The sequence below is a fragment of the Stegodyphus dumicola genome, chromosome 1 (genome assembly GCF_044657685.1).
Source record: "Stegodyphus dumicola isolate Sdum_Otavi_A_Nest chromosome 1, ASM4465768v1".
Classification (NCBI taxonomy): domain Eukaryota; kingdom Metazoa; phylum Arthropoda; class Arachnida; order Araneae; family Eresidae; genus Stegodyphus; species Stegodyphus dumicola.
In genome coordinates this window covers 104749033-104775695 of record NC_140768.1, presented here as the reverse complement: position 1 = coordinate 104775695, position 26663 = coordinate 104749033, and the positions used below count along the sequence as shown (strand labels likewise).

At 32.7% G+C, this 26663-nt stretch overlaps 1 protein-coding gene and 1 pseudogene across 1 annotated transcript in view; one reads left to right on the top strand and one right to left on the bottom strand.

The window, feature by feature from the left end:
* The window catches only part of LOC118193205 (uncharacterized), a 343543-nt gene that overhangs the window by 207649 nt on the left and 109231 nt on the right, over window positions 1-26663 (bottom strand). Inside the window, exon 2 of the mRNA XM_085818627.1 lies at window positions 7191-7243. Coding sequence (XP_085674753.1) covers window positions 7191-7243 — 53 coding nt within the window. The remainder of the gene's footprint in view (window positions 1-7190; window positions 7244-26663) is intronic.
* On the top strand, window positions 6119-6373 carry LOC146999184 (signal recognition particle RNA; annotated as a pseudogene).

Sequence of the window (26663 nt, the reverse complement as noted above, 5' to 3'; positions counted from 1 at the left end):
TCATCGTAGTCATTGTTTCACAAGAAGCTTTATGATACATAGAAATAGATTCGCATTTATAGGTTTCTTATCTTCGAAGATGGTTAAAAGTGGTTTTGTTTTCGGAAGACATGAATTAAATCGTGTTGGATCAAAGCGTTGGCAAGATTGCAGAAATATTGTTATCACTGTGACGAACTTTATTATAATACTAACTCTGCTTGTTTTAATTCAAAATAGTGCTCGCCTGGAGGATGCTTGCATTCGAATAAGCCTCGTTAGGCTCGTGTTCATTAGGTTTGCATTCGTTAGGCTTGCATTCGAATTTCAAATGAGGAATACGTAAAAGGAGACTGTCTGACTGAAACTCCAGCCGAGAGGTAGGTCTGAGGAATCTGAATAATGGAATATGAGGGTAAATAGGCATGAGATCCTTGGAATCCATTTTTTAGGATGTTCTCAAAAATATTAAAGAATTATTAATAATCTTACAGCTTTCTGAAGAGAAGGATAGATTATTTGGTGTTTTTAATACAGCACAGCAGAAGGGAGCTTTCTGCTTAAGAGAAGACTTGGCTTCGTAAAAGACTAAGTGATTACCAGTGATGATTTTTTTTGGAGTTCCACAATCTTAGAGCTACAAAAATTATCGTTTTAGAGGTTGCACGAAAGTTGTAGTTTTAAGGGTTTCACAAAATGATAGTTTTTAGGGGTTTCACATAAATTATAATTTTAGGGTTTTCACATAAGCTTTAGGGTTTTACAAAAAGTATGATTTTAAAGTTTCATTTAAACTACAAAACCACGAAAATCGGGTGATTCGCTTTAGGTTGATATTTATCCGACTGCACTGCATTGGATACAATTCCACAATACGAACCTCGAGATATGCGTATATCAACCGCTTTATTTACCAAATAGTGCTATCAAATATCCATATGGTTCATAACAGGGTTGGTTTATGACTTAACTTAATAAGACTTTAAGTACCTTAAGTACTTAAATTTTTAGTGCTGATACATACATTTACGTCACTTTTTTGATTATTTCTTCTCTCTCGGTCCTATTATCTGTATTTCATGATAAAACTGGCCTCGAGAAATTTTTATGGGCTTCTTCTCTTGAGTTCCTAAGTACCTTTTCTTAATGCCTACTTTCCTTGATGCCCGAAGCACGCGCTTATTTTGCTCAATGGATAATCCAGCTCTGTGTCTATAGCAAGAACCTTAGATCAGTCCATGAAGGACTACCGCAGAAGTTCGCCGCCCATTATGGGCTATCATTGACTTCCCTTTGTACGACCAACACGTCATCAACTTCCTGGTTTAGGGCCTCCTGCTGATGACTACGCCCTGCAGAGTTTGTCATCGAGCAAAAAAACGCGAAGTCCGATGTCACAAAGCAATTTCACGAGGGCAGGGGGAGTGAAAAGGCGTAGGCAAACTAGGCAGGTAGGTAGTTTCTTGGAGAGCGTGGGATGCAAGTGGGCTCTATGTTGACGAAAACCTGCGCGCTTGAACTTAGAATCTAGCCCCCAAGGCTTGCTGGATGTGACGTCTGCATATTAAAGAGGTGATGTTGCAATATAATTTCGGTTTTGCTTTACCAGTATGTTAATCTATAAGGAAAGCTAAGCAATAAAATATCAGGTTCTTCTAACAAAGGAAAGTAAGTGCCCAGACGAAAACAGGGATAACCGGACCGGAGAAAAGTAAATTAGAATTGGGACTTGTCATATAAAAGTGCAACGTAGAACTAGTTATGAATAGTGGTGATTAGCACTAATTTTGTAAAAATCACAAGTACTGTATTTTGGCAATGATTCAATGAAGTTGATACTAAAATGCAACCCCTGCTAGAGTTCTTATAAATAAAGAATTGCATTTTTTAGGTACTAGAGAACATGGCTTGTTAATCTCTATAATTAAATAATGAAAAATCTGCACGTATGCATGTTTGTATGCTTCTTTTAAATTTTTTATTATTTTAACTGTTTACGGTGAGATTAATGTAACTCTTTTAATTGGAAGTAACGTTGCAAAATTAAACCTAATTGGACAGGATACAAAAGTATAAAGCAATTTCTTCTATTGAGAGTTACGTTATACAATTAAACATCAATTGGACAGGGACGATAATGACAAATTTCTTTTTACTGAAAATTACGTTATAGAGTTAAACATAATTAGATGGGATGACAGCGAGATTACTGTACTTCTTTTTATTTATTTTGTATTTATTTTTTTTATATTACATTCAGTTTTTATTTCATTTTGCACGAAGTAAAGGAAGTATTGCAATAGCAAAAACATTCGGGTATCATATTTCAATGGAAATATCTATTTTAATTGTTCCCGAATTCATTTGGACGATTTTTTTGTGTGAAAGTCTGTACATAAACACAGGAAAAAAAAAAAAAAAAAAAAACACTCTTTTTGCAAAACGGATTGTAAAATAGATTCAGAAGAGACTTTTTCGTGACTTCTAAATGTATATGCCATAACTCAAAAACTAGCAGCCGTAGAACGTTTAAATTTTGTACAGGGGGCTGCTATAAAATCTAGTTGTGCAGTTCCCTTTTTTACTGCAATCGACAGATATACCTACTCCCCTTACTCGACTTAAAAGTCCTTATTTTCGCAAGCGTTGGTTGTAAGCATATGACGAAAATATTTCTGTTTTTACAATGTCAAAAAAAAAAAAAAAAAAAAAAGATAACAATTTTTGACAAATAACGAAATCTAACTTTTAATTTTTTCGGTTCCTACACTTATATTTGGGAAATTTTTATGCTCGTTACGAAAAGATAAAATTTTAAGAATTTTGATTCCTGTACGACAAAAATTGACCGGGATATTTAGTTTCAAAATTTGCAATTTTTGATGTCATTTACAACTTGTCTTTGATCGGTTAATTAAGTTAGAATAAATCAAGGAATAAATTTAAATGAAGTGCAGCAAAAAATTTAATAAGCCATACAAGGAAGCTTTGTGATGTACAGTTCATATTTTTTAAATTTTTAGCGAGATTTTTGTATTGCGTTTATTAGCCTAAAAGGCCTATTAGCCTCGAAACACGAATTTGCATTGTTTCATTTTTCATTCCAGTTTGTTGCCAGTAAGATGTTTTCTTTCATATTGAATCTGTCTGTTATTAATTAACAAATTAAACTGTTTAAAAACAATAGATGGATTTGTGGAGAATATTATTATTATTATTTTACTTTTGAATCTGATCGATTTAAATAAAAATGTATTGCATTTATGATATATCTAACTAAAAACATTCAATATCTTTATGGAATTACTTTGACATGTCTTTTTTTTTCACTTTTTAAATACTATAACGGCCCTTATTTTCGCAAGGCTTTAATTTTCGCGAGCCCGTCATAATCGCGAAAAATTTAAGCCTCGCGAAATACTTTTTTTTTTCAACTTGCTCAACTTTACTTAGGTACTTTTGAAATTTTTCAACTTTCGGTTCTCTTCATATAAAATTCACGAAATCACCTATATATTCATTTTCGCGAAAATTACGGCCCGCGAAAATAAGGGCCTGTACAGTGTACAGAACATATATATTCTCCTGTTAGTTTGAATGCATTATTCATTTAACATCCTATGAATGTTTCACTATTCTATACGAGCCATGTCTGTGAACAATTTCTACGATAAATCATGTTAAACATTAAAAGAGCCCTTTTGGTAAACCGTTATAATCTAAAACCTTTAAGATTTTTTTTTTTTTTAATTTATTCCTTCCTTTGCTTTCTTTCTTTTTTTTATGGCATTTATTTATTTTTTATTATTATTATAATTTTTTCAATTTTACTTCAGTATTCCGTTTTACTTTATACGCGTTATGCAATTAAGCCTAGTTGGGTGGAATGACAACGAGATTATCATATTTCTCTTTTTTTCGAGGGGGGTTGGGAGTTGCGTTATAAAATTAAACCTGATTGGATGAGGATATTGCAATTTATTGCACCCTAAAATTTAACAACGAGAGTATTGTAATTTCTTTTATTGGAGTTATGTTAAAAAAATTAAACCTACTTGGATTAGGATGATAAAGAGATTATTATAATTCTTTTTATAGACGGTTAAGTTATAAACTTAAACCTAATTGCATGTGATACAAGCGAGATTATATTATTTCTTTTTATTTAGAATTACATAAGGAGATTATCGTAATTCTTTTTTTGTGGGAAATTAAATTATGTAAACGAAATAAATATCTAAAACCAATCAACGTTCTTGAAGGTATGTTCTTTTTTTAGATTTTATTTAATGATTATTTGTTTCTTCGATGACAGCAAGTCGTACTCGGAGAAAACTCGAATGAGGAAAGCGATCGTCGCTTTTGAGAGCTGTTGCCACTAATTTTCAAAAAAAAACTTAATGGTTTTCTAAAAGACTGCAGATAAAGGAATCGCGAAAAGCAATCTGAAGTCGCGTTCTCTACCCCTTTTCTTATATTATTTATTTATTTATTTTCCTTTCTTAAACATTGCTAGAAAGGGTGTGAAAAGAAGGCTCACGTAAGACAGAAACGAAAATAATAGGCTTGTAGCAACTCTATTTTTATTTCAAACGATTTTTTTTTTCGTTTTATTGTTGTTCTTCAGACATTCACGCTTTTTTAAATGCGTCGTTGTTGCTGCTCGTAACCGCCATTTTGCTCCGTGCAGAACGTGCTTTGCTTTCAAGGGCCCTTGTCCAAAAGCGCGTAGGAATGTGCAAACGCCATCTATCTGCGCGCTTGAAATTACCTGCCCCGAAATATTTAATCGGTTCCCCTCTTATTAATGATGCGAGTTAATTGGAAGTGAAGCAAGCACTAGCTTGGGTAATGAACTGAAATGAAGCTAGCCTAGCAGTCGTAATGGGTTCTGAGCGTTTGTGTTTTAAATGATTAAAAGATACGTAAACAAACCTGTCTTCCAGTTCAACGTTCAACTGTCGCCAGATAGTTAAAAAGATATAATCACCACCTAACTCCATGCCAAAACCCCGAATCATTCATTATCTTCAACGCTAGGAACGCAAACAAGGGATTCTTTCTCAACACGTTATGTAATACTGCATAACGTTATCATATATGTGTCTGCGCGGATCATGCACACGGCATAGCAAATAGCCAGTTCTGAAAGCTATTGTTATTTCACGCCACAGAAGCTTTTCGTTGATCTTCCCATAACTAGCATTACATTGCTTCTAACTCATAGTGGCATTTAAAAATAACACATGAACTTTAATAATGTTACGTATATTTTTTACCTCAGTGTAATTAATAAAAAAAATTTTCTAGCATCATGTATTATACACAGTAGTGTGTCGGTAATATAATTGGCGAAGTTCGGTCCTCCTAGCAAGTTTTCTTACCCCATAACCATCCAGGACGCGTTATGACAAACCGCACATTGAGTTGATCAATGTTAACGAATTTCGCTTTCTGCGCATGCTCAATGGAGCACCGTTGGCGTGGGAGGAAATACTGACGACTCATGGAGGACTTCCTACCTCCATGTGACGACTACGGGGGGGGGGAGCATAAGCAACTCTTAGTCATGTTGGTTTCACTGTTTTACAATTGCAATACTACGGAAATTCGTTATGTGCTTATTGAGGTGCTTCCGTTTCATTTCATTTTGGTTTATTTTGTTCATAAACATTCAATTTCATATCAGTTATTTGACTTATTCAGTAATTTAAACTTGACTTATTCCTTAATTTGTTAAAGTATATAGGAATGGAACGTATGGTAAATACTCAGTTGCTTTTATTCATCAGAAGTATAATCGATAAGCATTCAGCTAATATATCTTGTAATGTTTCCTGCTTTGTAATCCTTCTTAAACGAAATTTGCGTAGCCATTTTGCTCTGACGATCTTTACACTCCAAGTAATGAAACAACTTACAGCCTAACAAATTTTAAAACCTCGAACTGTTTACGCTCAGATAGCACAATATCAACCGTATACCATATTTATCTTCCTTTAAAATTTCACCAAATTCTATTCTGGGCATACGCAACGCAATAAGCGAAATTCGTTTAACATTGATTAACTCGAGGTGGGATTCTCCATTACGCATCCAAGGACTCCGACAGTAGTGTTTCGGTATACGTCCGTTTTGGACCGGCACCGGTGGCGTGGTGCTGATCCAGCTGCTTTGTAGGTCTGGGCTGCTGGACGGCGTGAGGTTGGGAGGTCCTGTCCTCAGTGTCTCCCTAAGTCGATCAGGCTTCCGCGCTAAGCACGTTTAAGCAGGAGCGAACCGGCGCAGAGCGGAAACGCAGCAGGCAAAAGCTCATGCATGATGCAGTAGTGGGATAATGCTTGTGAATAATACGTCCGTTTTGATATACGTCCAATTTGGTACGCGTCCTGTTTGGACGCTAAAATTCTTGTTTGGAATACGACTCGAGTTCGATGAGCTACGATTGCACGCATCTTACTTATTCACGCGCACTTTAATATTCACTTACTTATTGTTACGATTCCTCAGTACGAGCTTTGCTACTGTTCGTTAAGCAACCCGCTCTGTAACTGAATTTTCAAGTGATTTTGTGCCTTTCGATTAAACCTTTTGAAAATTCATTACCAATGAGTTCTAGCAAAGTTAATGAGAAGAATCACGCAACGAAGAAAATGGTTAGGATCACTATCCATATGGGGGAAAAAGAGATTGTTGAAAAGTAGGAAGATGACACGCGTACCCGGGGCATGGCTTTTGCATGCCGAGTACGATGGTGTCTACAGTTTTGGAAAACCAAAGATGTTATTAAATTGACTAACGTTGCGAAGGGGGGTTGAAATCGATTACCAAACAAATACCAGTGACGTGTAAGTTTGTTAAAAGTTTAACTTTGATCTGGATATCAGAAAAATCTTTATATATAATGTCATGTTAAGTACTTCATTTGTTCATAGTATATATTTGCACTCCATTTGCATATTTATATACCACTGCATTCGTATTTTAATATTAAACTGTATTGTAATTAAACAATAGGATTTTTTATAAGAACGGGTTCATTATTTTCTTTTTTATTTCTTACTGGAAAAATTCGTTTCGTATATTTCCAAGGGTCCAGAACGGATTAATGACGTATACCACTGTTATTCAGAAGTTTATCATATGAAAAGAAATAATTTTAGTTAATTTTAGTTTACAAAAGGTTATAAAAACATTAAAAATATTCTTACCGTTGTCGAAAGACTAAACCATATGATAGCTCCTAATAACATCTCCGTCAAAGCTGAAATAATAATAAAAAATACTTTAATAAAAATCATAATTAAGCAAGTAACACAATACTGTGAAAAAATGCGTTACATAAAAAAAAGAAATGTTCTTTTGAAGCTAGTGAAAACATCAAAAATTACTATTTAAATGATGAAACATTTTAACTATATAAATAAAAAGGACTACTTTAACTGACTTTCCCCCCCCAAAAAAAATTGAATTCGTTTCATATATAGGTTTGTTAGAATTTACATTTAATTTCAAATTTAAGTTAAACTAAAAGTTATGTGACTTAATTATTTTTACATTGCAGTTTTTGAAAATAATTATAAGTATTTGGAAATAAAATAGGATTATGTTATAAATATAATTCTACTATTTCCAAATAGTTAAAAATTATTTCTTAAAGTGTTAATATTTTCGAAATAAGGCATGGACCCCGTATCCTATGCACTTTTAAACGTAGTGAAGTAAATTCATTAGAAATAGTAGAAAAATACTCTTTATGTAGACGTACATACGAAATCTCGCTCTACTTTATATAGTTATGAATTACGATTATAGTTAATTAGTTTACTGAAACATTTACTACTTTTAAAATTATATGGCATTTTTTTAATTCAGTTTGTTTCTGTGTACATATAATGTGTACCAACTCGAGATTATAATATATATATATATTTATATATATATATTATAATCTCGAATTGGTTTCGTTGCTGTTTGTTTTTATATAATCTTGAAACTTTACTTTCTTTTCCTTATACTACGCTATTTCTAAAATAGTTCTTTTATTCTTGGTTTAGCGGTTATTTCACATTTTTAATTTTTATAAGGTTTGATATTGTTCTTTCGTATAATTTTTGAGAATTTATTATGATTTTACTTTCCTGAATTAAGAATTAAAATTTCTTCTTTACATTCAACATTATATTTTTGCAGCAGCTTTTCCGCACTTAAAGGAGCTATTATTACCATCTTTTAGTAAACCAATAACTAATTTCAAAATATTTTTCGTACTGCGTACACGAGCTAGATATGCAAGCTTATAACAACAACAAAAAAAAAAAAAAAAAAAATTTCGAATTATAGGAAAGAAGATAAGTTACCTGAACACCGTTTTTATTGTTAACGATAGAAATAGCGTCCGAATTAATTGTGAAAAGATATTTGTATATCTATTCAATGTAATTGGTACCTTAGATGATTTATTCCTTCATAAAACTTTTCTCATAAATAGAAGAACAATACAGTAATAATGGGGTAAACAATTTATTTGAGACCTTCAATTACCTTACAATTATTTAGTTAAAGAATGTTTTTTTTTTTTCTGAACCTCATATATTCCGAGTTCTTTTGCGCTTTCGGCAAATCTGTGGCGTTGCACTTTATATCCAACATAATCTTTCTCGGATATAAATGCTATAATTTCACAGCAAGATGAGTTGTCGCTCCAAAAGAATTCACTAGAAAGAATAAAAAAAAGTTGCTAATGGTTTCATTTTACCTGTTTCACTATTCTTCTGTTTCATTCAAGATGGCGATGTACTTTTTAACAGCTGTAATTCCTGCCTTCATTTACAAGGATGAAATCATCTGGGAGTTATCTGATATCTAAACACTACTAATTATGCACTGTTATCATCATCTGTAAACTTTAACTAAATCTTCTTCCGCATTTATGGCACTGTACAATAGAATTGCTCAATTTTTTTGTAAGTCGTAATCACTTAATTTCCCGATTTTATTTTCTGGTGGAAGCTGCGAATCATGCAAGCAACTTTAATTGCAACGCAAAATTTATTTTTAAACCTGTTCGATGATTTAACGTAATATCAGTATATCTATTTTTATGCCTAGCTTGAAATAATATTCATCCAATCACTAATTTCACGTCCCATTAATGATCGAATCATTTTCCCTCAAGAAGGTCATTATGAAAATCCGCTCTTCAAAGGTAGATAATCCTTCTGTGTTTTTCAAAATCAAGAACCGATATCGCCATTTATTTCGCTTTGATATAGCACCATCGTGAGTTAAACTATTAAAATTTTCAGAATTAAAACCTATCGAAAATTTCAAAATGCTCAGATTATATTACTTTGATTTCTAAACACTGAAAACTGTTTGGGCCTTATTTTGTTAATATTTATAGCTATCCCTGCATGGGCAGTAAATAACAATAGAAAATATTAGAATGAAAACTAACCATTCTGAATATGCTAGTCAAAGTATTAGTAACAATCTGTAACGCATTGAATTTCTTTCATAGTTTATCGTTAATGATGCAATAAAATTCTGCTACATTTTACAGTGCAAAATTTATTTTAAGAAAACTGTTCTGAAATAATTCTTTCGTTAACGATAATTTCAAAATATTTTATTTTTCAGTTATTTATACGTATTTATTTTTCATGCTATTAAAACAATTTGAATAAATGTTTTCTATTCCACAGGCGATTGGCCCTAATGAACAGGAGCTCCAAAAAGTGATTACTTCCTCGTTTTACCTAAACAAGCTACATCACGTGGAAGTTGTGACATAACAGAAGTTGCAGTTACTTATCACATTCCGCAGTGCAATTTATGTCAAGATTTTACTGCTAAGCCTAAAAATAGCGAGCATAGTAGAATTTTGTTTTGATTACGCATTCATGACCTTCTCTGGAAAACTTATTTCAGGCTAAGAACAACTCAACTCTCCTACTTATATATTCAGATCTGTTTGCCAGATCTCGCAGTGTCAAATTCTGGACTTTTTTTTCCCTTTGTTTTATCACAGAAGCAAACTTGGAGAGGCCCAAAACATTCTTTCTTCATTATAACGTATCAGCGAACTTCGAGCTCGAGGTTGCAAACTAACAGAATTATCTCTCTTGCGATGACCATTTCAGAATGCTTTCTTCTGATTAGTTTAGACATGACCGCAAACTTTCCTTATAAATGTCACCTCGCAGTTGGCGATATTCATCCACTATTCGGAAACAACCGGCAGCTATGACAGTTGATTAACAAGGCACGTTTTCAAAAGTACTATAAAATATGTTGTGACCTGATTCTTAATCCAATTTCTTTTTTAGCTTCATCCGCCTCTGGAATTATCGCGTTTGTGATTTCACAGCGCAGTGTTATTAAAATTTGAAATCTACTTTGTATTTCTACGAGCAGCAGGTCACTGGACGAGGTACAATAGGGACAGTGGAAAACCTTACTTTGAATGGTGTTTGGTGCAAAGTAGGATCTGCGTATTTAGTCTGCAGCTTACATTTATTTAGGTCGCCTTCTCCACCTCCCCTTCCTTCTTCATTTTTAAGTTATATTTTTTGGATTTATATTTTTCGATTATAATTTGACAGTATATAATCAAGTTTTTTTTTTTTTTCATGAAAACATTTTCAAATACTTATAGTATACTTATTTCAAATGCTTATAGTATTTTCAAATACTTATATTCAAATACTTACACTAACAGTTATAAAGAATATCAAAGTTTTTTCATCTGGTGAACTTTCTTATTCCATTTAATATTTCTTGCTAAACTTTATTGAGTCTTCCCGAATTTACTTTAATTTTACTTAGTAATGGTTTTTGGATAAGCTAGGTTCTTCAAAATAAATTAATTTTAGCAGTATTAATTAATTTTATTTAGACACAATAATAAGTGATAAAAGCACAAAAATATAACTACTCTATTACGAACAAAACTATTCGTACAAATTTTATGTCGAATTTTTACAACATTCTAAAGTTCCGATTCCGGAGCATAACTGTTCTATTGTCTGCGAAAGTCATATCAATTTAAATTCATATGTTTGGTTTGGTTTATTTAATGACAGCAAAGCGCTAGAGGACTATCTGCCTAATGGAAAGGACTTCGTGAAGGACTTTCTAAGGCAAACTGTCTAGCATTATACGCTCTACATGGGGAAATCACGAAAATGCGCATGCAGTCAGCCCATTCCAACCCCGGACCGAACTACCAGCGCACAGCGACACTACCGCTCGGCCGCTTTAAATTCACAACAGAACTGTACACACCTCTAAGCTGATAATTAGTTTTTAGCTCAAATGGGCTATTAGTCTCGAAACGTGATTTTGCGAGGTAAACTGTAAATGCGTTTTAGACTTTTCCTTGCAGTCTGCTGCCGTTCGGAAAAACGTAAGATATTATTCTTTCATATTTAATATATTTAATTTGTCTGTTATTAATCAAATAGCTAAATTATTTAAAAGCAATAGATGCAGTTCTGCCGCTCAACCGGTATCGTGGTTAGCGTCACTGACTGCCGTGCCGAAGGGCCCGGTTTCGAATCCCGGAGAAGGCATGGTTCTTTGTACTCATGGCGGCACTCTAAATCGTTCTCTCGGGTGGATTGGTGGAAGAGGAGATGGGTGGGACACCCTCGGACCCGTTCCCCTGGGGGGATGTCCATCAAAATCGGGGGGGGGGAGCGAAACAGAGTTAAATCGCACTGTCGCCTGCATGGTGCTCAAGCCAACGGCAACTATTGCCAGCAACAGCGTATCTTGTGCGCTCCTTACCACGAGGAATTTCGTGGGCTTAGGTTCATGTTACTTACTGTCAGACAAGTAAGCATAAGTAAGAACAATATTAAGAGATGCAGGTCTAAGAATCTTATTTTTAGTCCAAATGGGCTTTGTCCCTGAAGGTCTATTGCTTTTGTTTTTCGATTTTGAGTTGAAAACTTTAAAAGGCTGCATCACTTTTCAAATCGTTGCCACCAAATACTATCGCCCTGTATTATATTTGAAGAAATTAAATAATGAAAATCTGCATAAATGTATGTATATTTCTCCCGTTGTGATAAAAAAAAACGGTATACACAGCCAGCGAATTTTGAATGACGTAATCCTACTGCGAATATGGGCGTCTGGAAGTCCAAATTTGAAATTTAGAATTTGTTTTATGATTGATTTCATATTTTGTAAAACTTTAACGAATTTTTGAGTAACAAACTCAACGATTTGAAAGCGAGCAATAGCAACAATTTAACGGGGAAAAAAGAACTTTTAATCTCCAGCGCGCGGAACTGTGCATCGGAAATTCTAAAGATATTCTCATTTTACAGTTATTTTGCGACACTGCTGTTGAACTGAATTGTATGGTTTAAGTGCAAAGAATATGATATTTAATAACTAAAGGTAACACACAAAATGTTAAAAAAACGCCTCTTTGGACGTAATTTAAAATCTGAAACCTTTCAGATTTTTTTATTATTATTATTTAAAGCCCCAAAAAGGCTATTAATCTCAAAATGCGATTTTGCGCGAGTTCACTTTAAATCCACTAGCAGTGCGTTGTTTCACTTTTCATTCGAGTTTGTGCCTATTCGGCAAAATGCAAGCTAATGATCTTTTCAATGGAATCTGTCTGATATGGATTAACAAAAGCAACAGATGCAATTCTTAAGAATAAATAGTATTTGTTAACTTTTGAATCTGATTGTGATTTCAATTAAAGTGCATTGAAGTCATGAAAGATCTAATCAAGAACACTGAAAATTATCTTAGAACGACGCTCTATATTTTTGCACTTTTAAAGTAGACAGAAAAAGTAGCACGTTCCCAACTCAGTCTCAATGTGTGTTAATCTAGTGTACTCTAAAATGTTTCGCTCTTCCACCTACTAGGCCATCTCTATTGATAATTTAATAATTCTCTTTACAGTACTAGTATTAGACTGAGGCCTTTCAATTTTTTTTTTTTTTTTTTTTTTTTTTTCTCTCTAGAATGAGATTGCTACTCTTTGAAATGAAAATCTAAATCTTTCTGAGGGTTGCCACCAAATTTGCTTAAAAATTTTTATAACTTTTTCTCCCGTTGGAATAGCCAAAATATTTAACTTTCACATTAACTTCGATAAAAAGAATTTAAGTTCAGTTGTTTTCATTGCAGACGATTATTTCCTTTCATGAACTACGTATGTCAAATATCTTTTAACTGGATACTTAAAACACCACAAATTTCCCATCTAGACATTTCAATTATGACGTTTGATTTTATTATTTGGCGCAAAATTGTTTCCCAAATCACTTTGAAGAACAATTAAAGTTTTTGATTGATTCATTCCCCCAAACAAAAAGAGCAATGATTGAATGTCAATTTGACTGATTCTTTCAGTCACAGAAATTTCACTTGGTGCAGAGGTCAACGTTCTTACGAACATCACCGCTGTTCGAAATAATTCGAATCTGGTCTACATCAATCATTCGACGAATACCATACCTTTCACTTCTCGTCACACAAACTGAACCCGGAACCGCAAAAAAGAGGAACTTCAAGGGCAAATAGCAGCATCTCGCCGCAGACGACCCGAGCGCCCCCTGGCGCAGTGAAAGTCGCTTAAAGGAGAGCAGACGATTAAACCCGACATTAGGAATTATCTCCGACTGAGAGTCTCAACGAGAAATAGGACCATTTAAGGTCATTTAAGGGTCAAAGGGGGCCCACCTGCCCCAACATCTCTTAACGCGTGAAGAATAATTATTCATTTTTTCATCCCTCCCTTACAGTACACCCTCGAACTTTATATTCAGGGGTCAGGTAAGGCGTAGTTTACAAAAATGGAATGAATATGGGATGTTTTCATTTCTCTATCATTCACAGATTTTGTAAAGCGGTGTTATGCTTAGAATAGGCATAAAGCGTAATTTAGGTCCCAAGTCTGTGGCTTTCGACAAGGAAAGACGATTTAGAAAGTCAAAGCCTTCGTGGGATATTAGGAGGGATATTAGTGTTAATTATACATCGTCTGCCAAATGAAAGATGTATGAAATGATAGTTATTATCTTCCTTCAAATTCTTACTAAAATATATCTCTTGACGAAAGTAATGTGTCTAGTCTAAGTTTTCGTCACGCTACGTTACGCTACCACTGTATTTACCGAGTGATCTCGACAATAGACATTTCTGAGAGTTGTTGCTGCGTTCTCGGAATAAGACCTTTATTTTTCAAATTATTATACTATGTACAATGCGTAAATAATATATTACGCATAACTAATTATTAGTATTCATCAGTGTAGTTAACTGAGATTTAAAAACAATGTTTATATTTCTTGATAATTTTTACAATGCCGAACCTTCCCAAAATTTTTGGACCGTTACGTTACATTACGTTACGTTATTATTCATTTATCCACAAGCCATTTTAGGTATTGCCGACGTGCGAAATAGTGGAACTTGGAAGTTTCCTTCACCGTGGCATCGCAAACGGCATTTCTCAGCTTAGTTTTGATTTTAGTCAAAAAATAACCTTAATGTGATCGCTATCAATTTTTTGGGGTTAGTCAGATAACAGATACAGGTCTGTCTTCTTGAGGTGCAAAAAAATTTCTGCAGAATTTAGAATCTTCCCCCGCCCCCTTAAAAATGTCTTTTTTAAATCTAATTTTAAATTTTACATAATTATTTTTATATTAAAATAATTAAATTCCATTTTTGATTGAAGAATATTTTTCTCATCATTTAATGTTATCACTCGGTTTATGTTATCCTTCGATAAAGGTGTTCACATTTTACATGTTGTAGCGCAAATATCAAATTTTTCACCTTTGAGTAAATTATTTCAAATGCAAGAGCTAAAAAGAATCAATTGAGAAGTCAATTAAGAACAAATGAAAGAGAAAAGCTTAACGCATTTTGGCACTTTTTTAACTTTTTGCTATTGCTTTTCCTTTTGATGGAATTGACTTATTTTTGAAAAAATGAACCCGAGGCAAACTTATCATCCCAGAAATTCACTTTTTTTCTTTTCTTGCTATGCACTCTTGATTTCGAAATGTAAATTTCTTCACACGCTTCAATAACCCAACGACAGCCGCACATTTCTATAGAGAAATATTGAGCCGTTTTTGTCAACAGCAAATCCATAAATCTCGATTTTCTATGCAAATGTTATATAACGTCTATGAATTTTTTAAAAGAAGATGCATCTTATCAGAAATGACTCATTTAAAAGCCACATAAAAAATTCAATCCGTTCCTCCAGGCACTTCCTGCTTGCAGATTAAATATATCCCCCCCCAGGTAGGAAAACTTGTTACGTTATTTATTACATGATTTGAATATGATTACTAAGACACTTTTCCTTCACTTTTTTTTAAAGATGCTGCATAATATTAGCGGGTTAAAAACAATTAAAATTAAGGTTTTGCGAGGTGGTTAAAAGTAGCATAGAAAGAACGAGTGAGAATTTTTTTCGAATTCGATTTCGAATATGAATCTTAAAAGGTTCTCGAGTTTGGGGGCCAAAACCTTCATATGATAAAAATAATAAGCAGGAAGGCGGGTATTCTGTATATTATTATTTTTCCTTTTTTTAAATAAATATTTTTGATTAAAGCAAAATTTAAAATCTGAGTTGAAAAGTGAATTAAGAGTACGGTTTTTAGAATTATGCTTACCTCTAACGAATAAATATTGAAGAAACTGCTTATATGTTTCTCGCATTGCGGAAAAACGATAGCACCTAGAATCACCAAATTTCGAACGCGCATAGTCCTCCACCCAAACATGGGCTCTCGAAGCCCGAATTTGGAATTTTTTAAAAATTTATTTATTTATTTATTTCGAATTATGTACGAATTTAATGAATTTTTGGTTAAAAATTCAACAATTTAAAAGCACAGTGTTGACTTCAAACTGAATCAGAAAACTCAGTGATATAAAAGATGCATATTGCCACTCGGCGAAATGCAATACATTTTCCTTTCAAATTTAAATGGCATTATGGAAAAATATGACGTGGCCATCACATAACTTCTTTGCGCGACCTATTAAATTATAGACATTTCTTGCTGCGCTTCATTTAATTTATTTCCTCGAATTTCATTAGAGATAAATTTCTCACTTCGCGGTAAGACAAAAATACATAAAACTCAAAACATATCTTCATTAAAAATTGTAAAATAGAGAAGAATCTAAAACACCAAACGCAGTCGGTGCACGAGAAAGCTAACTTCCGGTCTTAACTAGGCAAAAAAGACATTGAAGTGGGTACACCAACTGACAATTCACTATACTACTAAGAGTTTCAGTTATAAACAAATAACCGGCTCATTAGGCCTAGCGAAATACACACGTTTAAATTGTTGATATTTCGACAACTATTGCATATAGATTAACTTAACCGTAACATAAGAACAACATAATGCAATTCCTTTTCAAGTAGAAAAGGCACAACTTACCACATATAAGAATAAAAAACATAGCTCACCGAGCCGGGTATATATTATGTATATACTGAAAGGGGAAAAATATGGATGTAATGAGGACTTAAAAAAAACCTTTCCTGCACATAATGCTGATCCCTTCTGAATCCATTTTGAAACCATTTTGCAATCCGTTTTGGAAAAAAGAGTCCTTTATTCTATCCGTACGTTCAGAAATTACTCAAAAAACGTTTGGCTAGATTTCAGAGCGATCAAAATGGATATTTTCGTTGAACTATGATACCCAAAATTTTTCACAATTACAGTTCTTCCTTTACTTCATAGTGGATATAGCATGACTTCCATGTGCAGCCTATTAAATTACACACGTTTTTTTGTTGCACTTCATTTAGACTTATTTCATTGAGTTAATTGTAACTTAATTAACCGATCCTTCAAGACAAGTTGAAAATGAGAACGAAAATTGCAAATTTTGAAATTAAATATCCCAGTCAATTTTTGTCATACGAGAGTCAAATTTTATTTTTTCATTAGGAAAACTTTCCCAAATATAAGTACAGGAACTGGTACATTGCATTAAAAGTTAGATTTCGTTATAGAAATTATTTGTCGAAGATTATTATTATTATTATTATTATTATTTTAATTTAACACTGCCAAAACATGAATATTTTCGTCCGAACATGTGCACCTCGAAGCCCGAATTTTGAATTTTAAAGCTGATTCTTCTTTATTTCCTGTTTTGAGCGAATTTAAGTAACTTTTGATAATGAAACTCAACGATTTCAAAGTTTTGTGTTGCCACTCAGCGAAGTGTAAAATATTTATGTTTCAAATTTAATCTGAAAACTCGGGAATATAAAAAAAGTGTACTGGCACTCAGCGAAACACAATCAACTTATTTGTCTTTCGAATTCGATCAACAAACTCAGACATTTAAAAGGAATGGTTGCCACTGTCCGGATTAAAATATTTTTATCTTCTACGCGGCAATGTGTTGTCGTTCAGCAACGCGTAAAATATTTATTTTTTCCTTAAATCCTCTTATTAATTAACAACCTAATCGATTTAGAAGCAATAAACAATTATTATCTGGACAGTAAAATTGCATTGCTGGTACTTATTAAACCATTTCATACCTTTCTGTCATTTTTTGAATGCCTACTTTAGACAGCTAGTAGCGAACGTGACCAGAACATATTAGAAATTTTTATACACTTCTACATACATTACATTCTCCGCCATTGCCATGTTATCATCAAAGTCTTAAAGCAATATTTTAGAGGGCAACGCACCTTGGTTCTATACTCTTTCGCAAGGGTATCGGGTATCGGACTGTAGTAAAAAGAAAGATGTTTCTGGCATTTCTAAATGCCGCAACGATGTTTTCTTATCTTTTACTGAAGTTCAGCCGAACTGGCTGTCCAATCAGATGACGGAAGTGAAATTGCTACCAGAATGTACCGTGAGTTCTTTTCCCGTGCACTTGACGAAGACCATTTTTCACAACTTGAAAGTGGCAGCAGCACTACGTCTCGTATGTCAGTCTAATGGGCTTGTTAGGCCCCAAACGGGTTTGCCATGACACGAACTCTGCTCAATCTCATTTCTTTTATCATTCATGAAAATGTTCATTTATCAAAGCGCGAGACGTTATGACTTTATTTGTCTGCCGTTAGAAGGTGTGGGGTTCGATGACGACGAATGGTAAGATGATGCGGCAACTACAAGCATAGTGATTGGTGCTTTTGTTCAAAAAACTTGTTCGAGTAAAATTGGGGGGAATAGAAGGTCTTAGAAAAACTAAAATATCACACTCCAACCACAGCATAGAGTATAAAGAGTATCCGAGAAAAGTGTTTGCAATGAACAGAAATCCCATACTGTCTAGCGCAGCTTAATTCTTATAAGGTTATTCATCAAAGGGGGAAATAATTTTATAATGAGAATATTATACTATAAAACGAGAATATTATTTGTATCAAAAGTGAATTGATTTATAAAAAAATACTGTTTTATAACGAGAATTATTATACTTCATTCAAAATTTAATTAAAACAACAAAAATTAAATAAATAGAGGAGAAAAAGAAATTCTGAAAAGAGTTCAGATTTTAAAGGTAGCCCAAAATTTTGTTATGGTTTATCAGGAGAGACTATTGCTAAAGATAGCCCATGTGAACGAGCACAACAGTTTATAAAAGACTACATGAATAGAGATTCAGATTAAAATGGGAATGTTCTCTATCTGCTGTCTATTTGAAAAGTGAAAAAAATACAGAAAGTTATACTCTAAAAATATGCAGTGTTTTAGTTTGATATATCACCAATGAGATGCACTTTTATTTCAATCAATGCGATTCAAGAGTAAGAAAATAATATTCTTACGATCTGCATCTATTACTATTCAATAGCTTGTTAATCCACAACAGACAAACTGAATAAGAATAATAAATATCTTATATTTTGCCGAATGACAACAGACTCGAATGAAAAGTTAATGGACGCTTTGATTGTGGACCATCAAAGTAGAATCTTGTTTCGGAAATAATAGCCCTTTTGGGCTAATGAAATAAAACAAAATTGCAATCGTAATGGCTTAACTCTTGAAACTAGTGTTTACAAATAAAAATTTGAAAAAATTAAACATGCATAAAAAGAAAGTCGAAAAAAAAAATTTGCAATCCCAACTTCGTATTCAGCTTCTAGTTCAACACCCGAAGCAGTTTTAAGCTAAACATATGGTCTAGTCACAGACTAGATGTGGCAGTATGTTGTCGTTCAGCAACGCAAAGTTATAGTTACTAGTTTAAAAATTAATCAAATTTATAGTTACTAGTTTATTTGATTATATTTACTTAAATATTGATCTAAGTATCGTCCATTTACTTACATACTAATTATAAACTTACTACTTTAATTATAGTTAGTGGTTTTCTTTCTTTTAAACTTATAGTTACTAGCTCAAGACTAGTCTTAGAATAGTAACTTTAGTTGACTAATTTAACGCTAGTCTACTAGTTATCAAGAAATTTAACATCGGTTTACGAGTTACCTGCTAGTTTAGCACTAGTTTAATAATTACCCAATTGTGTGAGTGTCAATTTATAGAAATTTGAGCTGCAGAACATACAATGGTATATTTAAAACGTGATAATAGCTATACCAAACTGCACAAGAGAAAAAAAAATGCTTTGACATTATTGCATCATAATTGACACCAAGCAGAGACCTAACGAAGATTGAATTAAGAAAAGCCAAAGATTGGTTGCATATTTTTCAACGCATCGTTTCCGCAAATGGCTTGCAGCAAATAATCGTTGGAAATGAAGTGACAGTAATTTCTATTTTGCCAGGACAAGAAATTTTCATACCGAAATCAATAATACCACTCTTTTCCTGATTAAAATCAACACTTTTTTTGTAATCAGGAAATACACTTACTATCGAAAGTTCAAACATGTGTCAGGTATTTGAACACGGTTATGTACGTATTATCTGTGTTGCAGTTGATTAAAAAAAAGAGGTAATAAGAAATTCAGTTTGACAAAGGCCCAAAACCAGTCTGTTTTCATCTGCCAATAGAAATCTAAATTTTAAAACCGAACATTTATATTCTTATCAAAATTTTTTACCTAACTTTAGAATATTAAAAACATTGGGCTCAAATTTTATGCTGTTGCCAACATTCACATCGAAAATTTTTCATTATTTTGTCTGGACTTAACCGTCTTCAGGAATAATTCCGAGGACCTTTTAAATATTCTCCGAGAGAACATTCGACGCGTAATATTTTCCTTACTCCCTAAATGCAGAAAGCCGAAGAAAAGTTTATGCGCATATCAAAGACCTTGGAGAAAAAAATAATAATGAAGCGAGAACCTATCAAGCAATTAACTTTCAAACAAAATTTCCGAAGCAATTTATCATAATTTATTTCTCTTGATTTGTACGATGCAATCAAGCATCAACAGGAAGCGAATTTTCAGAATTAGAAGCCAAATGAGAGAACAATAATGAATTTCTTTTCGTCAATTACCGAAATCGATGAATTCGATACATTACGAGAATTGAAATCGATACGATAAACTGTGAATATAAAAAAAAAAAAAAAAAAAAGAAGCTAGTAGTCATAAAGAATTATTTTAAAGAAACTATCGGAAACCCTGTAAAACTGAAGTGATTGCCCAAGTAAGATTTCAGAACTGACTTTCTTACGAAAAAATGGCATATGGAAGCAAGCATAAGAAGTAAATAGTTTTAATGCTTTTCAAAGGTAATCTAAAAGCGTTTCTATTGCAGGCATTAATGACTGTGTAATTCAATTTATTTTAACATTTAAAATCATCTCCATACCATACAGTGGGTTTTTATTTCAAGACATCTGTATCTGCAAAGAATTTTGTCCATTCTTGCAGATGGTTTTTGAATTCCCTTACTTATAGCCTGTGCAGTTTTAATTAAGTCAAAGCCATGTGCAAGATAATTTGTATTGTGACTTATTACTTTTGTTCACACAACCCACATCTGCTGGAAACCTTACTGTTTGCTTCATAGGTGAAGAACGAGTGGAATTCTTAAGGCCCAGCGATAAGCTTTTTCTGGGAATCAAATCAGCCATCATAAAGAACACTTTACAACAATTTATGACTCTTTCATTCATAATTTAAGACCTATATAATTGCCGAAAATTACATTAGCACCGCGACTAACTTTTGCCGAGAATCACTAGTAATACTCATAAAAGTCAACTAATGAAGACATTTGATCTCCGTAACACACAAACTTAAGGTTGCCAATTGTGGATTTATTTTTGATGCCTTGATTTAAGGCACTGATTGAGGCATTGACTGAGGTTCCCACTGGGGTCGGTATTGAATCCCCTGGGTTTGATGAAATTTTAAAAAGGGGCTGATGAACGAATATGCACCGGTGACTGATCGACGGAATAGAGTTCCCATTTACTTCAGAAAATTATTAATAAAATTGATGATTACTTGTTTATTGATATAAAGTTGTATCATATAATAAGGAAGAAAATCGTACAAAATAATTATAAGGGGAAAATGCACTAAAATTATTTAATATATTTTAAAAAATCAATGATATTTTCCTAAAATATATACATTTTTTTATCAGTAAGACTAATGTAAAAAGAGAAAACGAAAGAAAACAAGAAAACATAACCAAAAAAATACGAAGAACACAAAACTAGCATGGAAGTCAAGAAGCATGCTGAATACTTTTGAACGAGGTGATTTAAAAATTAAATTAAGTAATTTTATTGCAAATATGAAAAAAATAGCATCAATGCATCAAGCACGGCCATTGCATTCACTAGAATCGAACTAATGTGCCATTAGAATCTGTGATTTTATTTCTGAAATCTTGTTTATATTTCTAAAATTAAAAATAATAATGCAAAAATAATTAAATATAAATCTAATAAGCCATTGTTTTAAAAAAATTGTCCCTGTTCTTAATCTAGTTGTTATATTAAGTCATTTAAGTACAATTATTTGTATTACGATTATGTTGTTTATTGTCTATTCTAGAGAAAAACGTAAGGGGGCGGATGAAGCAAAGCTTTCCTTTAAAAAGGGGTAAATGCAAGAAAAAAGTTAGGCATCCCTGCCTTAAATCAGTTTAATAGCAAAGTGATAAACCGAGAATCATCGGTGATACTCATGACAAGCAGTGTCTTAGGACAGAGATCTCAAACTGGCAGCCCCGAAGCAGTTTTAAGCGGTCCGCGAAGACATTTGAATCATGTATTTTCTGCAGAGATTTAAACATTTCTGTAATCTGAAGTTCGAATTTATATTGTTTTCATTTCAATTAAAAACGAACACGAGTCACGTACCGGAAAATACGTAAAATGGAACAAATTACTTTACAGTATAATATAAATCTTATTCAAAGTTTTGATAACTTTTATTCCTAATTTTCAAAAAATAAATTAGTTACGAATTTTGGTGCTACAAATAATCGCTTTGTTTGGGGAGACATTTAAATGTGAACAGCTTTTTTCCCATTTGAAAATAAGTAAGAAAAGAGCCCCAATGACCAGTAAGAAACCGTGATGAAGATAATTTCTAATAACTTTTCTCCAAGGTTCAAATTCTACCAGAATAGTGCACCATCAAGTGTCAAGCTATCCTAAGAAATAAAAATATATGTATATAATTATTTGCATATAACCTATTGCTACACATTTCGCATATATGTAAATAATTATGTAAATTGTGATAACGCCTGTATAATTTAGCGAAAAGCTCCAAGAACACAAGGCTTTTCCGGAAAAATAAGGTTACAGGGGCAAGCCTATTTAACATTGAGGTAACTGGCGGGCAAACGCTAAGCTGGCGATAATTTTGGCCACTAACTTTTGTCGCCAAATTCGGCAAGAAATTGCCTACTTTGGGCGACAATTTGGTCACTTTCCTCTATTGGTCCGATCCCTATGTAACTGAAACTGTACCCAGTCTTATGTTGCTGAAACTGTGCATGCATTCCAGCAATTTCGAGCTGTGTGTCAGAAATCGAAGGTATTGGAAATTTCTCGACGAAAGGGAGAAAACTATGTAAGATTGTAAAGAGTATCAGTTTTCAGTTTTAAAAACTGATGATGACTAAAAAATTTTCAAACTAGAGCTCTTTCTTCTTTGCAGGTCAGAATTCACAAATTTAAGCCTGGTAAAAGTCCCGGAATTTGTTTCGATGTAAAAAATTTGGACACAATTAGTTCGGTTGTTTTAACGAACTCAGATGCTTGAAGTGCAGCTTACTTACTGCCTTTGCCTTACGCACGTATCCTGCTTAAAGAGGAAAAAGCTTCTTGCCTTATGCAAAGGAGATCACCTTGCAGTTCTAAGATTTGCCCGTTTCACCGCAAATGACTGAAAAGAACACTCGCAGAAAGAAAAAGGAAAGCCCTCAGAACCTCCACCTAAGATCAGCCTCTCAAAACTAATAACCCTACTGAATGCAACGTGAATCCATCCAAAGACTCTCAAGATAGTTTTCTGGGACTCAAAGCTTTTATTTCTAATTTCAAACCATTCGTCAGCAAGAGGAAACAATCCAAATCCCCCTGGCAAAAATTAAAAATTGGATTTGAACTTGTTGAACTACTGGAAGAAATGGATTTGTGAAATGGAAATGAAATTAATATTGCTTTGCACGACCTCACATTCTGATGATCTCACTGTTGCCGAGGTGTCCCTCGAATTTTCTAACCCTCGAAATTGTTTAACTTTTCTCCATCATCTCAGTTTTCCCTGTGGGGAAGTATTTTGAAGAAATCTTTATTTACGTGATGTGCTCATAGGCGTTACTTAAATGAGCCAGACAATTCTCGCTTCGCGCGATATTCTCGGCAGTACTTGAATAGATAGATAATAGTTCACAGTTGAATTCAAGCTCAGATAGCTCAGATACTGAGCGTACTGAGAGATCACTCTGCCAGCTTACGCATTGGAACCTTTCTGTATTGTCTTGTGTTAAACGTTCTTAGCAGTTTGAAGTGGAAACTACTGACTGTGCTCAATTATGCTGGGAAGATCTGTACAAGTACCTTTGCAAAAAATTCCAAAACTATAAAGTGTTTCTTTTGGGAAAACAAATTTTATCAAGCTATCATTGGTTTTCTGTGAATTCAATTCACTACGATGCTGAGGCCGTATGCACACTGTAAAAAAAAAGTTCGCTCTTTACAGGCAAAAGTTTTGTAAAGTTACGGAAATCAAAAAGTTACACAAGAATTTCCTGTAATGGTAACAGGTTGAAAGCAAACTGTGGCTGGTACAGCTAATTTGCCTGTAACATTACAGATAATGTTTCAGTAGCCGCGCGGAAGAATCACGTGACTGACTGGAAATCAGCCAATCAGAAGAAAACTGTTTGAAAGCTAGTTGCAGAAAAAAACATGGCTGAATGCATGTTGGTTGTATAGCGCAGGTAAGTAAGAAAATGTTTCAATTACGTTTGAAATATTTTTTGTTCATTTTATGCAGATTATTCTCATGCACTTTGCACTGTTATATGTAGTGAGTAAGTATTTAAACGTTTAAGCTTTGCGATTAATTAATATCAGTGTTCGTAATGAGTTGAAAGAGTGCAGAATATTTATTCCAAATGCAGATCTAATAGTAGTATTTTGTCATTGCGCATCCGATAAATTACGCCTTAAATTGCCCGTATTATTATTTATAACTAATTATTCCAAAATTTAATCACTGTTGTGGTATTTAATTGAAAGGGTAATGTGGTTGTTGAAAACAAAATTAATCATGTTAGCGTTCGTTTGCAATCGTCTGACCAAAGAACGTTTGACATCTTTTTCCCGGCAGGCCTTGCGAGAAAAGTTTATGTAAACATTTAGAATTCTGAATGTAATGTATATATTTTTTTTGCTTACTAGGTTTAGTTTATTCTTTTTCTAGGATTACCTAATTAATTATACTTGGTTTATAATTCAGTCTAATATGTTTATATACGTGTGTGTTATGAAGTAAAATTACAAAAACTTGAACAATGCGGTCGAGAATCTCGTTTATTCTTTAGTGTAATAATATTATTTTTTCAATGGTATTAATTTCTTACGAATGTTATAATTCCAAAATGAAGTAATTATATTGATTAAAAATATGTCGCATCATACTTTTCGTAATGTTTTGGTTTACTAACTAGATGCAACTTAATTATTCCATATATTTTAATATACCAATATCAACAGGGAAAAGATGGAAATGACCTAAAATATTTTTCTAAAAATTCGTTAAACTAGTTATAAAAGAAAACTAAAGTTTTGTACATTATTTCCAAAAATATTCCATTAATATTTTATAAGTTACAAAATTTATTATATTGTATATATAACTACCATTGCATACTTACAAGTTTTTAAACATTTAATGTAGAATTTAGGTTGATTTTATTTTGCCCAATTTTAATACAGTTTTGAAGTATGATAGTCTTGTTACTAGGATAGCATGAATCTGCTAATACAAGTTTAATATATATCTTGACAAATGTTTCTCTTATTCATGTAATATAATATATAAATCATAAAATAAGTTTTTTTAAATAAATTATGATTGTGTATTGGAATTTAACACAATTCTGTATCTATATTTTAGTATTAAAAATAAAATAATAATAAATTTTTAATGAAGCATTGATTTTAGGATTAACCACTGTAAATATATATATATACTCACACATGAATAAATGGAAATGCAAGTTACTTTTCCTTACAAAGCCGTCCATGAATATATACTTCCCTTTAGACTGATAGATAGCCTTTGCATGCTTTGCCATATTCTATCAATCCAAATGATGCAAATATGCAGAAAATTTTACTTTCTTTGAAAGTTAATGCAGGAAATAAAATTCAGTGCATTTGTAAACTACATTAGTTCTCTTATAGCTTGGTATTTAATTGATTTAATTGTCCAATGATTTACTAGTCCAAACTAATGCAGAATTCAGATATTGTTCAAATAAAAGAAAATTAATAAGGTCTGACTGTTAGACGTATATATGAAGATTTATTTTTTTAAATAATATTTTAAGTCAACTAAATTAATTTCAAATTTAAGTAAGTATTCATGCCTTTCAGTAGCATTATTTTTGGAAATCTTAAATTAAATAACTGAATGCAATATTTCTTATTAATAAAAGAAAAGCAATGTTATGAAAGACTAGCAAAGTGGATTTGCAAGTTCTAATTACGAAAGGTCCCATGCTCTAAGGGGTCATTTTTAAAAATACTTAATTAAAAAAAGTATTTAACGTAAAACTTCCAGCTTCACACATGTGCAATATTAATTCTATATATTTTATCTCATTTTATTGATTAATTTCATAGCATTTCGTGTGACACTAGTAGAAATTATTTATTAAATTTTGTGCAGTTTCTGATCTACGTTTTGATTTTGTTATTAATTACGTTAGGTTACATAAGATTTAAAATTATGTAAGGTACAAAAACCTTCTGCATCTATTAATATATGCTGAAGTGAATGAAATTATGTCAGTGAAATTTTTTAAAATTAAAGTTATAAATTCTAAATGCAAACAAAGGAGTGAATTTGAAAGTTATCAAATAAGCCAAAGTGTTGGTAATTTTTGCAGTTTTGCAGAAGAATTTTTATACTGTGCAGAATGGGAATATGATGTTTGGTTTTGTTAGTACAGTCAAAAGTCGTTAATCCGGACTCGTCGGGACTTCGGCGAT